General features: G+C 43.1%; 1 protein-coding gene across 10 annotated transcripts in view; it reads left to right on the top strand.

Annotated features, from left to right (window-relative positions):
- Positions 1-25: 25 nt before the first annotated feature.
- LOC308054651 (protein PHTF1-like) overlaps positions 26-13,146 on the top strand; it is a 31,568-nt gene continuing 18,447 nt past the window's right edge. For 4 of the 10 annotated variants that reach the window (XR_013924170.1, XR_013924171.1, XR_013924172.1 and 1 more), the window contains exons 1-4: positions 448-946; positions 4,464-5,134; positions 11,956-12,093; positions 12,532-12,674. Coding sequence is in view for 6 of the 10 variants with exons in the window: in XM_080367810.1 (XP_080223936.1) it covers positions 529-946; positions 4,464-5,134; positions 11,956-12,093; positions 12,532-12,674 (1,370 nt within the window). In the remaining 4 variants the exon portion in view is untranslated. Of the gene's footprint in view, positions 947-975; positions 1,773-4,463; positions 5,135-11,955; positions 12,094-12,531; positions 12,675-13,146 lie in introns of those variants that run through there. The other 6 variants (XM_080367808.1, XM_080367809.1, XR_013924173.1 and 3 more) reach the window with 6 other exon arrangements.

The raw sequence follows: 13,146 nt of genomic DNA, 5'->3' as shown, positions 1-13,146 counted from the left end.
TGAGGCTGCGGGCACAGCGCGCTCAACCTGCCCGAAAGCTGCTGCTGCCGGAGCAGAACGGTAGCGCGGCGGGCACCCGCCTGCCTGTCGCCAGAGCCACCCGGCTTCCCCGCTGCAGAGCCCTGCACCAGCCCCCCCTCAGGCACAGCCCGGTGCCCAGCAGCCCCGCGCCGCACCGGAGCCGAGCGGACCCCGCGCACCGGCCGCCATGTCGCGCCGGCCGCCCAGCCCCCGGGCCGTGAGCGCCGCGCTGGGGCAGCCGCCCGCGCCCGCCGGCCACTTCATCGACGGAGCGTTTTACGGAAATGCCCTAAAAATACAGGTTCTTTCCCCGGCCCGCAGGCCCGGCTGCGCCGGGGGACCCCGCCGCTAGGCCGCCCGCCCCGGGCTGTGGCAGCGCGGGCCCCCGCCCGCCGCCGGACTACACTTCCCGGCGCGCCGCCGCGAACTACGGCCCCCGGGCCGCGGCGCCTGCGCGCTGCCGCCTGGCGCTCGGGCCATTTAAATGTGTGTGAGGGAGACTGTGAAATGGCTGCGCAGGTCGCTGCGGTGCGCGCAGTGTCCCGGGCCCCGGAGGAGCCGCCCCCACTGCCCCCGGGGGACCGGCCCGGTCGGCCTCGCGGCGGCGGGCGGCGGCGGCGGGGCCCCCCCGGCGAGGCGGCGGGCAGCAAACGGGCCCGGCTGAGCCAGCCGCTGCTGGCGGGGCCCGGCCCGACGGAGCCGCTGCCCCCGGCCGCCCTGCCCGGCCTGCCCGCTGCCGCCGGGCTCTTCACCTTCTCCCCGCTCAGCCTGCCGCCGCCCGCCGCGCTCGAGGAGCGCCGCCACCACCACCACCGGCATCGCCCCGCCGCCGGCCCCGAGCCCGGCCGCCTGGCCGCCGGGCAGCCGCAGAAGGCGCGGCGGGGCAGCCCCGCGGACGGGGCGGCCGGACGGCCCAGCAAACGAGGTGAGGCGCGGGGCCGGGGGGGGGGGTGGAGAGGGCCTGACCGCCCGCCGCCCGCGCACCGGGACCGTCGGAGGCTCGACCGGCAGGGATCGCCCCGGCGGCGGCCCCGTGCCCGCCCGGCCCGGCCCAGCTCGGCGGCGGAGCGGGGGCGGGGGGCGCGGGCTCGGCCGCCCGGGCGAAAGTGGGAGCGGGGCGGGCGCGGGCCGCGCTCGAAGCCCTCAGCGCGCCCCTGCACCTTCGCGCGGAGGCGAGCGCGGCAGCGTGGGCAGCCCCCGGGCCTGGCGGGGCCGCTCCGGGCCGCGGCGGGCACGTCTCCTCCCGCGGGCGGCCGCCCCCGGGGCCGGGCCCTCGCCGCAGCGCTGCGCTCCGCGGGTCGCGGCGCGGATGCGTTGTAGGGAAGGTTTCACCTAGCGCTGCCTGCCTTGGCGTGTGCTGGATCCCAGGAGCCGCCGCGGGTGGCGGCGGTGTTTGGTTTTGGTGGTTTGTTTTCGTTTTATTTTTAAATAAATGCCCTGAGATTTCCCTAACAGGAAAGCCAAAACGTCTCTGGATTTTTTTTTTTTTTGGGGTGTATGTGTGTGTGTGTCTTTTTTTTTTTTTTTTTTTTTTATTACACTACCGAATGACTGCTCTGGTTCTGCTTGCAAATTTGTGGTAGTAAAAAGCCTTTTGGTGAGAGCAACGCAGACTAAAAGCAATTGCAGAAGCTGCTGTAATAAATATATTTATGTTGTGACTTATACTTCAGGAGCGTCCGTGGAGGTGTTGTGCCAGAGATCAGAGATGCAGGCGTGTGCAGGAGTCGGGTCTGTAGCACAAGCTCCAGGTAGTGCCGTCTTAAGAACGGGCAAAACTATTGTGAGGAGAGACTTCTCACTGGTGGTTAATGCATCTAAACCACGATATCTGAATAACGATGCTAAAAGCTACTGGATAGTAAGCTTCAAAGTTTAGCTTGATAAATGTCGATAAAGCTACAGAAGCAGTAGATCTTCCTAGACAGGGAGTGTCATGGTGGGTCAGTTCTAGCCCAGTAATCAGGTGAGGCCTTCTTTTAATGAAGCCTTAAACACCACTAAAATCACCATCTGAATGCCAGATTTCCAAATTAAAGCTGTTTGCTAACTGGAATTATTCTGAATCTCTTCACTACTTGCTCTAGACTGCACATCTAGTGGGTTTGGGGATGGGGTGGGATTTTTTTTCCTGTCTATCAGTTTTTATTTCTATGTATGACCTAATTAAACTGCCTGTTTCTTTGACTATACTATTCTTATCTTTGGCCACAGGTGATAATAATATCTCAAGTGTTTTTGCTGTTTAATAATGATGCTAGTGTGTTCAGTTACGTGGTGTCTAGTTTTAGACTGGCTGAGTTACTTGCCCTGCTGTTACTCTGCCTCACTGTGGGAGCCCATATTTTGATGACTTGGCTATAGCTCTCTGTGTTTGAGGTACTAGAGGCTTTCCATTTATTTAAAGGAATAATTAAAACTATATTTCCTTCAAGTGTGTCAGACTTTGCCGTAATGTCACTGCGTAGCTTCACTTAATACAGAGGTTGCTCCCACTGTAGTACTGGCACTGCCGCGTTCAGTGGCCACAGCAGCGGGCAGGGTAGCTTTTATCCTGAGAACAGACCAGTGTTCACTGGAAGTTCCAAAATGTACAGGATGCAAGGTGTACGTCTGCTCTATCTTCAGGCAGGAAGAGAGATACTCTGCATTAAAACTACTGCATGTCTGAGGTTTTTAAACTATATCTAAAATTAGAAATGCTTAAAATAAGACACCTTCAACAACCAAAAATTAACTTGGAAACATCTACAGGGAAGCATTCCCAGCAGCTCAGTGGCGGCATGAAATTCTTACTTAGTTTCAACTTGGAATCCCTGGTTCCACCAGAGGAAAAATCTGTGTGATTAGTGTGTTCATTGCACTTAGTAAAGAGGTATCTATACTTGAGAGCTTAGCGACTGAGAAGCTTATGCACGCTTAACTTCCGAGATTTCCAGAAAAGCTTATTCAGAGAACTGTTTCAGTTGACTTAACAAAACAAGTGGTACTGTGTTTCTTTTCCTGGTTTCCCTAGCTGTAATGCAAAAATAAGGGCTTTCGCTGTTTGTAAAGGCTAACAGCGGTACTGTGAAAACTTGTATTTCGAGTCCTAAGACAATTGTATGAAGTTAGTATTAAGCAATCTACTCTTTCTTTGCTTCGTGAGTAATTCTGTTCATTACACTGGGCTGTTACAAGGTCAACCATCTTCACTAAAGAGCTCCAAGACCGAACTGGTAGTGATACAGTTAAATACTGTGATTAGGCTGAATAACTTGAAGCTGCATGTATCTATCATTACACCTTTTCTCCTAGATCGATGCAACATGCTTTTTTATTTAACTTCAAGTACTGCAGGAGAATAAAGAGGGAATACAAATTTGAAAGCTTTGCAGACAAAGAAAGGGAATTTTGTTAGCACGAAGCACTGTGCTGCTGGAAACTGAAAAACTTGCAGCTCTTGCTTCTAGTCAGATGTTACCTTCAGTTGCAGGTTGTTCTGACCCCCACAGCTATCCTGGTAATATGGCTCTTAGAGGTTTATATCTGTTGTTGGCATGAAACAGTTCTTTGATTCGGGCAGATTAAAATCTTGTCTTGGCAATTGAGTATTTTAACAGCTGGATGATCAGGTTTTCTACCTACCATTGTCACTTGCTAAACATTACATGAATTAGTTTTTATTCCTAAAAGATGAGCAATTAAACTATTACATTTTGTCTAGCAGTACTACTTTACATTTTGTCTGTCAGCCTTTAGCCTCTTACAGGTTGATTAACCTTTAAAAGAAACCAAAACAAACAGCCTCTTAATTTCTAGTTCTGAATTAACTGAATAGTTAGCTATCTTTTGCTAGTGTTACAGGTATGGATGTGATGATTCTGATCTTTTAATACAAAAGACTAGCAGTGTCAGATTTTTTTTAATCTATTTATTGTTTGTCTGGAAGGGTAACTTCTTCAAGTATTTTTACCTCTAAATGTCTACAATGTTTGTATCTCTTCAGTTGTACTCTGTTTTGCTTCTATATTGCATATCCGAAATTGGGGAAGTGTTCTCTAATGAAAGTCATTATGTTTAAATGTTATGCATACTTGTTTATCCTCTTCCCCTGCATGGCACTGCCTTAAATGTCAGAAGTTATTAATATACTTAATTATAGATGTTCTGAAATATGGACTCTTTCTAAAGGTATTCTAGTAAATCTGTCAAAAATTGAAATTTTTCTAAGATACTAAGCTTGAATTTTGGAAGTTTTCCTTAATTCCAGGCTTTCTTTGCATAATAAAGTACTGCATTTTTTTGCTGTGTAATTAGGTATTGTAAGTAAAAGTCACGACATTGCTATTGGCCAGTCTTCCTGGGAATAGATAGCCTTAGCAAATCAGAGGTCTTAGTTCTTTTTGGGTGAATATGCAGCAACTGCAGAACTCTAATCTTCTCTTTATTGTTGCTGCCAGAAACTCCAGACGAAAATGGCAAAACCCAGCGAGCTGACAGTCTTATTATGAAGAAGATAAAGAAAAAAAAGAAAAAGAAACACCGGGAAGATATGAGGGGAAAACGCCTGAAGATGTACAATAAAGAAGTGCAGACGGTGTGTGCTGGACTCACTCGAATTGACAAAGAGACTCTGTCTCAAGGACAGTGTGATAACTTAGAAATGAACAAGGAATCCTTCAGGTATCTGAAGGATGAGCAGCTCTGCAGACTGAATTTGGGTATGCAGGAATATCGAATACCCCAGGGAGTACAAACACCATTTGTGACACACCAGGAGCATTCTGTTCGCAGCAGCTTCTTGAAAACTGGCACTAAATTTAGTAACTTCATTCATGAAGAACATCAGTCCAATGGTGGTGCTCTGGTCCTTCATGCTTACATGGATGAACTCTCATTTTTGTCTCCAGTGGAGATGGAGAGATTTGCAGAAGAGTTTCTTGCGTTGTCATTCAGTGAAAATGATAAAAATGCAGCTTACTATGCTTTAGCCATAGTACATGGAGCAGCTGCTTATTTACCGGACTTCCTGGATTACTTTGCTTTTAACTTTCCTAACACTCCTGTGAAAATGGAAATTTTGGGCAAGAAGGACATTGAAACAACAACGATTTCAAATTTTCACTCTCAGGTAAGAGCTGTTTAAAGGTGTAAAACTTGCAGAACACGTAGATTTGATTAATCTCATTAATCCAGAGCAGGGATGGCCTAAAATAGGTGAGGCACAATTTCATTTTTTTTTTTTCCCTAAGGTGATGGGACTACTGCTGCTGTGCTATTTATGCCTGTCTCTGCTTAAAGCTCTCTTGTGCCCACTGGTAGTTGGTGAATCACACTTTAGACACTGCTAACTGTGATCTGAAAAGATCTGCACTGATCTTCTTGCAGACTTTTCAGTTAATCTTCTAAACTTGGGAGAACACTGATATCGTACAAAACGATAGCCAAGTCTGTATTAAGGGTTGGATAGATCGCAGATACCAGCAGTGCTTTTTCTATTCAATAGATCTGTTTAGATTTTTTCAAGGATGTTATTTTTCAGATTCCAGTATATAACTCACAAATAGTTTGTTGGGGTTTTTTAACATCTCAATTCTATCAGTAGCTGGTGCTGGGTGTTTAAACTTTCAGAGAAGTGTTTAAACTTTCATTTTATATACTACCTTGATTTCCATAGTAGGCTTGAAGTATTCTGCATTCTCAAACAGTATTTCCGTGTAAGTTAAATGGATGCAACAGTAATAACTTCAAGATTCCCATATGAAAACCCCTTGGGTTTGACTCTTGTGATCAACTTAGAAGCATTTATGAACCTACAGCAACACTACAGTTTAGATAAATGTGTTTCAGATGGAGTAAAACCTCTTCCTGCTTAGTCTACTCTGATAAAGATTCAGACTGCTGATTACTTCTAGAGAATTTACTCAAGACCTTAATTTCTTTTACTGGTTCACCTGTTGGAAGGAAAAACTTGAAACTCTGTAGTGGAGTGCAGTTCAGTACTATTGGAACAGACCTTCTTTAGTAAGAGTTTTGAAATGGTAATGCTTGTGGATGGGCTGTCTGGATCTCTCCAGAGTTCACCAAATGCCTATAAGCAAGAATGCGTTGGAAAAACAGTTGCCGCTTGGTCACTTCTGGAATTTGTCATAGGTGTTATTAATTAGTAATTCTGATGCTTGCTTGTTTGACAACAAATAGTTACTACAGCACTTATTTAAAATCTGTTTTTATTTCTTGGTTTAAGGAACTGTGCTGCCAGAGCTGCATCAGAGCGCACAGTACTTCAAAAACAGTCTGTCTGATGAGCATAGAAACTGCTGCTATCAGCAAGAACACTTTTGCACAGTACACACCTGTACTCTGCAGATGTGAAATTTGGCCACAGGTTAGGCTTTAAAGTCTTCTTTGTTAGCGATTTATCTATGTTCTTCAACATCATGATTACATTCTGATTTACTTGGAGTACATGTGATGACCCCCTGAAATGGCTGAACAGTGCCAATTGAATATTTGACAATTAGACTTTTTCTTGGTGAATGTTTCCATCTTGTAAGCATGCGTAGCTTATACTATAAATACATTTGAGAAATGCATGGTAATAAGTAAGAGGCTTCGCTGGGTTATAGTCAGCGCTGGTATTTCAATTAATTCTATTTTAAGTACTGTCTAAACTTGATTAAGATTGAGTCATGACATAAGGTTCAGTTGGTCTAAAACACCTCTCTAAACCCAGCTTCAGCATGACCTGGTTAATCCTCTCTGAAGTACGTTAGTGAGGTCCACACACTGAGCAAACACAGAAAAGTATAGTTGTCACAACTCTTTAAGACAGCTGGAACAGGACTCGTCAGAGAATGTAGATGATGGTAAAGTATCTAGTTTAAGGGTGCATTTAAGCTGATAGTAGATTCAAACTATGGTAGCTGCATGCTGCTGAAACTCCCAGTTTTTGCAAGCTAGCTTATATTTAAATAGAGAAGGCTAAAATGCCCTGCTTAAGAGAGCATAGGGAGTATGCTGTGGCTATTTTGCTGCTGTTCCTTGGCAGCACTGTTGAGGAATGAAGAGATGGGCAAAGCTTCTCTTTTGGACCTTCCATAATGAGAAATTGTACAATGCGAAAGCACTTCACAGTTATGCCTTTGCAGATTAAATGTATTACAGTATTTGTTGTATGCGGTAATACTGAGAATATTTTTAATTGAAGATACTTGGATGAAAGTCACCTCCGTTCTGTATGCGTGAACTTGTTTGCTGTACTGGCACAGTATGTCTGCCTGCGCTGTGGCAAGGGGATTTTGAGCATTAGGCAGTCTTGAGTTCTGATGTCATGGTGTCAAGAAATCAAAATTTGGTCTGTTAACTGAAAGTTGGTGTGACCTTTGGCTTGTACAGCATTCATCTGTTCTGTGTACCTTGTCAGATAAACTGAATTTTAGTAGGAAGTTTCCCCAATTCAAAATAAGGACTTTAATCTCAAAGACTTCATAAAAATCTAGTGATAATTAACTTCTATGCAAGGTGAATCCCTTTGTTCTTAGGGTAGTGAGGACAACATAAACTAAATATTTATAACAAAGCACTCCAGTGTGTATTTGTAGTATAAATGTTTGGTTTCTGTGTATTAAAATAACTAAGCTTCAGTGTTCTCTGGATTTTTTTGCTTGCATTGGCTCTGGCTCATTTGCTCTGATACTTCAGTGCTAAAGCTAAGCTTCAGTTTGGAGCTGTTCACTTGGACTAAAGCTTTCAAGACTCAAATCACTGAACAGTAATTTGCCTTCACATAAGGGCATACTTCAATTTAGAAGCTAAGTCTTAGCAATGCAGCTAGAACGAACTCTATTTTCCTTATCAGTTGTTTCAGTACAATTGCTTCTGGGTCTACTCAGTGAATTGGAACATCTCTAGACTTGAAAAACCACTTCTACTTTTTATTTATTCCTTTCGCCAAGAAGAAACTGATCAAGTGCTGTATGGGTTCTCTGTATGACCCAAAGACCAGTTAAACTGCCGTGAGGGACTGGGGGTTCTGAGAGCAGGCCAGGGAAGAGTTGGGGGAACTAGGTGTTGCATAAGCTGCTTTTGCCTCTGGGAAGGACATGGGAGAAGCAGCAAACAGGGGATGTAGGCTAAGTTTTCCTACTCCTGCAACATACTGTCAGAAAAGCTTACTCTCTTCCTGACATTTTTAGTTAATGAGCCATATCACAGTTTGGTTGTCTGCCCCATCTTTGTCTTACTTCTGGAAAAAGGTCTCTTACCCTGGAAGGGTGACTTGATTTTTAGTAGAAGCCTTCAAAGTATGAAATGGAGAAATTGTGCATCAGTACTGCAAGGTTATTTTGGTTTATCACTTAAGCCATATAAATAATGATCGATGGTCTTAATCAAGCATCTGACAGATTTTAGTCAAACATACAACCCTCGCTGTAATGGCGTGTCACACTATCCTCCTTCTGTTGTAAATAGTAAGCTGCCTTGTGTGCTTGCTTTCTTCCTTGCAGCAAAGTGTTTGCGTGGCTGGTTTTATAGCTGACTTGACGTACTAAAATACTGTCACTGTCAACTGATTCAAGCTTTTCTTGGAACTAGAGAGAAACTTCTGAAACTTAACCTCATTTGTCTCAGGCTTGTGCCTCATCTGTGTGTCCTCCTCTTACCCAAGCTGAGGTATACTGCTTGCTTAACCCTTTGTGAGCCAGGGGTCTGAATTATCTCAGTAACATGCAAATACCACATCCGTAACTTCTACAGGAAATGTTGTCTACTTCTGTTCCCACTCAAGTGTATGGAACAGACAGGCGTATTGTTCAGCTGCTATAAAAATGTCTCCGTGAACACTGAAGAGCTAATTTTGAATATTCCTGCAACTTCACTTTTCATGTGATCCTATATGGAGTGTAGGGGAATACGTAGGGTAGCTGTTTGGCATTTTGAAAGAGTAGAGGACACTAGCCTGATGGTCCTTTTGCAACAGTAAAGATAGAGCGTGGTCTGATCTGTAGATAGTGGCAGTTACTGATCATATGATCCACTAATGTTTTTAAAGAAGTGTATTGAACAAATTATAGCAATGAAGGTGCTGTGGTAATAAGTTACTAACTTCTGACAGCCATGTAAACTGGAAGGACCCAGGCTAAGTTCCTAAACAAGAGCTGAACTTTAAATATAAACAAGAAACTTCAAGAAAGGTCCTAGTGGATATAGCAAAGTGACTTCACATATTTCATAGTCACATCTTTCTTCCCTGAAAAGAGGGGTGCTTGAAGATGGCTGTGAAATTAATATGGCTGTGGAGAGTGCATCTAGAGTGCTTGGAAAATAAAAGGTCAAAGTAGTTTGCAGGAAGGTGCAGCAAGCAGGTTACTTGGTCTTCCTTTACACTTGGGTGGCTGAGTGTCCTATGAGTAAGGTGCCAGTTCTTCTAGATGGTCATGAATATGCTTGTTGTTACACACAAGTGCTTAGCATATTCTGTATTCTTGAGACTACAAACCTAACCAGTGGTATTAGTCTACTAGTTTAATATGCTGTAAAAAAATTCCTTTTCATGTAAGGTTCCACCTTCTCCTCAATTTCTCCAGAGCAGCAGAGATACTATTTCCCCTATGATTGAAGTGCTTGAGATGAATACTACAGTCTGCTGGGGATTGCCATGAGTTAGTACGTATTTTCAGTGTAAACATGTCCTGGTTTTAATTCTCAAGTGTGTATATTTCTTTTAAGTTCTATTAAAAACTAGCAAAACATTGAAATCCAAGATCTCCTTAAGTATTTCTAGTCTTCTTTATAGCTCTTGAATTATTTTCTGTTTTTTCATTGCATTTCAGTGCATTTAAAAAAACAAACAAAACAAATTAAAGCTCCTAGTTTTTCATTCCCTTTGAAAACATTACAAGGAAAAAGTGCATATAGTATTATAATTCATTCTAACTTGTGACAAACACCTGTGAAATATTAGTGAATCTCAACAGGTGGTTTCAATAGAACAAATCTCATCTGGAAATAGTCTGTCTTCACTTACTTTAATAGTACCAGGCAGTTAAGTTTAACTGGCTTAAGGGCCAGAGCATTTCAGTCCTTGGTTCTCCCATAGCTGCAGAGAACTAGACTAATGCTACGGTTTTCTAATACTGCTGCTCTGAATTGCGTTCTGGCTAGCTGGGGAAATTGTTCCACTTCACTGACATTGGATATGAAATTTTAGTAGTAATGTTCTAAGAGGATTTGGAGACTTAATTTTCTCTTAGGTCAACAGCCAAAGAGAATTAATAGCCTCGGAAGATAGCGCCTGCCTCTTAAAAGCTGTACAGTCAAAACCAGGAAGTTTGCAAGTGCTCATTTGGTGGCTGCCACTGGACTTGAAGGTGGAGTGAGTGCTTGAGCTGCACAATGAATTTCTGTGAGCGATTTAGGATATAAACTCTTTACACAGGGAGGTAGGTAGAGGTGATGCGGTGCAGTAGTTGGCTTAGGGCTGAGGAATAAAGCTCTATGTGAAGACGTCTTTGGCTCCTACTCAGCTTTTAATTAAAAGCTAAGTTTGTGCAATCAATGCAGAACTGCTAACTGCATATATACAAAGCTAAAGAAAGGAGGGCTCTGGAAATAGGAGTGAGCTAGGCTCCTATAATTAAGAAGCTAAATATCTACAGTTGCTGCTAGAGAATAAAATTGTAGCAGTAATTGTAACTCTTGCTTTATTAGTCTCTCCTAATTTAGCTTTAACAACTTCATGGAGTAGTTTAACTACAACTGGTGTGTTGGCTAAACTGCAAAACTTAAACTCAAGAAACTTAAAACTAAGCTGCTTCATACATCTATCTATAAATGCAGTTATAAAACATAAAATATATATCACACTTTCTGAACATGACTATAAAATTACAAATCTACCAGTAACCCTCTGTCCTTTGTACCTATCCCACTGTTCAGCCAAGGGGGTTGGCTGGCGTTTTTCACTACTAGAGCCACTTGAATATTAGAGAGGCTGTTAATGAAGAGTGGCGGAAGGCTGGGGATCAGACACATATACATATACAAACCAGACTAATTACAGCAGAATTTCTGATCTTGTAAGACTGAATAGCTGCAGCATCTACATACAACCTACCCTGTGGCCATATGGCATGTTATAGCTGTAGTCCATAGGAGGAGACTAGAGAGCACTGGAGCCCTGCCAGTGGTTCTCCTCCGGGAACAGGAAATTGGCAAGAAAAAATTCCCAGATGACCTGGGAAAGTGGGACAGCCTGTGCTATGGAGGATGTCAAAAAGCTGTAAGTGAGATTAAAAGTGTTTCTGGCCACAGCAGTGACATCAGGTTATATTGCAAATGGTAATTCTAGAATTGTTGAACATGAAAGCTGGATTTCTAGCTGGACCTCTGTCATTTCCTCAGGTTTTTTTTTGTCCAGTCTTGTGACGCACTATAACAATATTATCAGAACCGCTGCATGAAGGACACCTAGATTTTTTGCTACAGTTGGGAAAGGCCTCTGGGACATGACTGAAATGAAGAGTGCACACAACTCTGTAGCAAACAGTTGGAAATGTAGAAGCAAATGTGAACTGCGCAAATTAGTAGAGTTGAAGCTTGCTGGTGAAAGACTGAGTCACAAGGGAACTTTGCATGACCATTTTCTCAAGGCAGCCTGGAAGCGTTGAATTGTTCCTGATTTAGTCAAATACTAACTTACTGACAGGAAATACTTCTGAAGTCTGAATAGCAGCAATACAGACAGGCGTTCTTTTCTCTTGGGATACCCCATGGGCATCTGTTCTGAACAGCCTCTGTGTATTCCTAAAGGCATCTCTAATGAAATAGGTGTAGATGAGTCCAAAATTCATTTAAGTTGTGGCCTAGTGTATTATATTAATCAATTTTAATCTCTTTTATCAGAACTAAAGCTATGATGGAATTGTCTTTCCTTTTCTGGCCATTTAGGTCAATCGAACGTATTGCTGTGGAACCTACAGAGCAGGACCAATGCGGCAGATCAGTCTTGTTGGAGCAGTGGATGAAGAAGTTGGGGACTACTTCCCAGAATTTCTAGATATGTTAGAAGAATCTCCATTTCTCAGAGTAAGCAGTAACTTGTGGTGTTTGTTGAGAGCACTATAGGTATTTAAACAATTACTGTTTAATATATTTCCAAGTAATTGGAAACCATAAAGTATTTTTTCTATTGATGGGCTTGTTGTTTGGACTACTGAGTTAGATTTGTTCCTGTGTCCAAATGAAGGGAACTGAATTGGGTAGCTACATTTGTGTGAATAATTAAAAAATTATCTAGTGCATATATATGATAAACTATATTTAACCATTTACTTCTCTAAAAACTAAGTAGGATAAAGTTACCTTGGAATAAATTTGCCTCCTAAACTTATTTTAGTTCTGTACAATTCTTTTGACAGCAGATTTGAACTACTTTTACCAAAGGCATCATTTAATTTTTCTATCTCACCCAGTGTTTTGTGTTATGTGTGTTTTGTGGGTTGTTTTGTTTTTGTTTTCTTTTAGATGACTTTGCCCTGGGGTACTCTTTCTAGTCTCAGACTTCAGTGCAGGTCACAAAGTGATGATGGTCCCATAATGTGGGTGAGACCAGGAGAGCAGATGATCCCGACAGCTGATATGCCAAAATCGCCATTCAAACGGCGCCGGTAATGTTTTGCTTTCCTTTCTGTTTTAAAGGTAAAACATTGCAGTTATGTCCGTGTTAGACTTGAGAACAAAACCTAAATACTTTGTGTAACCAGTTCTTTAGAAGGCTTGTTCACAGATTTAAGTTTTGTTTTCCTTTGTTTCGCATTGGCTCAGTGGATAAGTAAGTTATTTGTGATGGTTATTTTATTTCACCACTTTTCATAGTGGTATGTCCTAGATCAGTGCTTTTTTTAAGACTGAAACCTCTTTTTATTATCCTTCAGGAGACTTCTTTGTTCTTCTTACTTCTGTGGAGAGAACTAATGTGGTGGTGAGGGCAGGTGAAATGCTCTAAAACAGCAGAGATCCGTAACACTGTGTCGCATTTTAATGCTAGTGCTAAAGCACTTGTAATGCTGTCTGCTTCTCAGGAAATACTGTGGTATACATATGTGCTTGCTGTCTTTCTCAGAAAGTGTGCTGTAGAAC

The sequence above is a fragment of the Falco punctatus genome, assembly GCF_963210335.1.
Source record: "Falco punctatus genome assembly, chromosome: 17".
Classification (NCBI taxonomy): domain Eukaryota; kingdom Metazoa; phylum Chordata; class Aves; order Falconiformes; family Falconidae; genus Falco; species Falco punctatus.
This window is presented reverse-complemented; position numbering and strand designations above follow the sequence as displayed.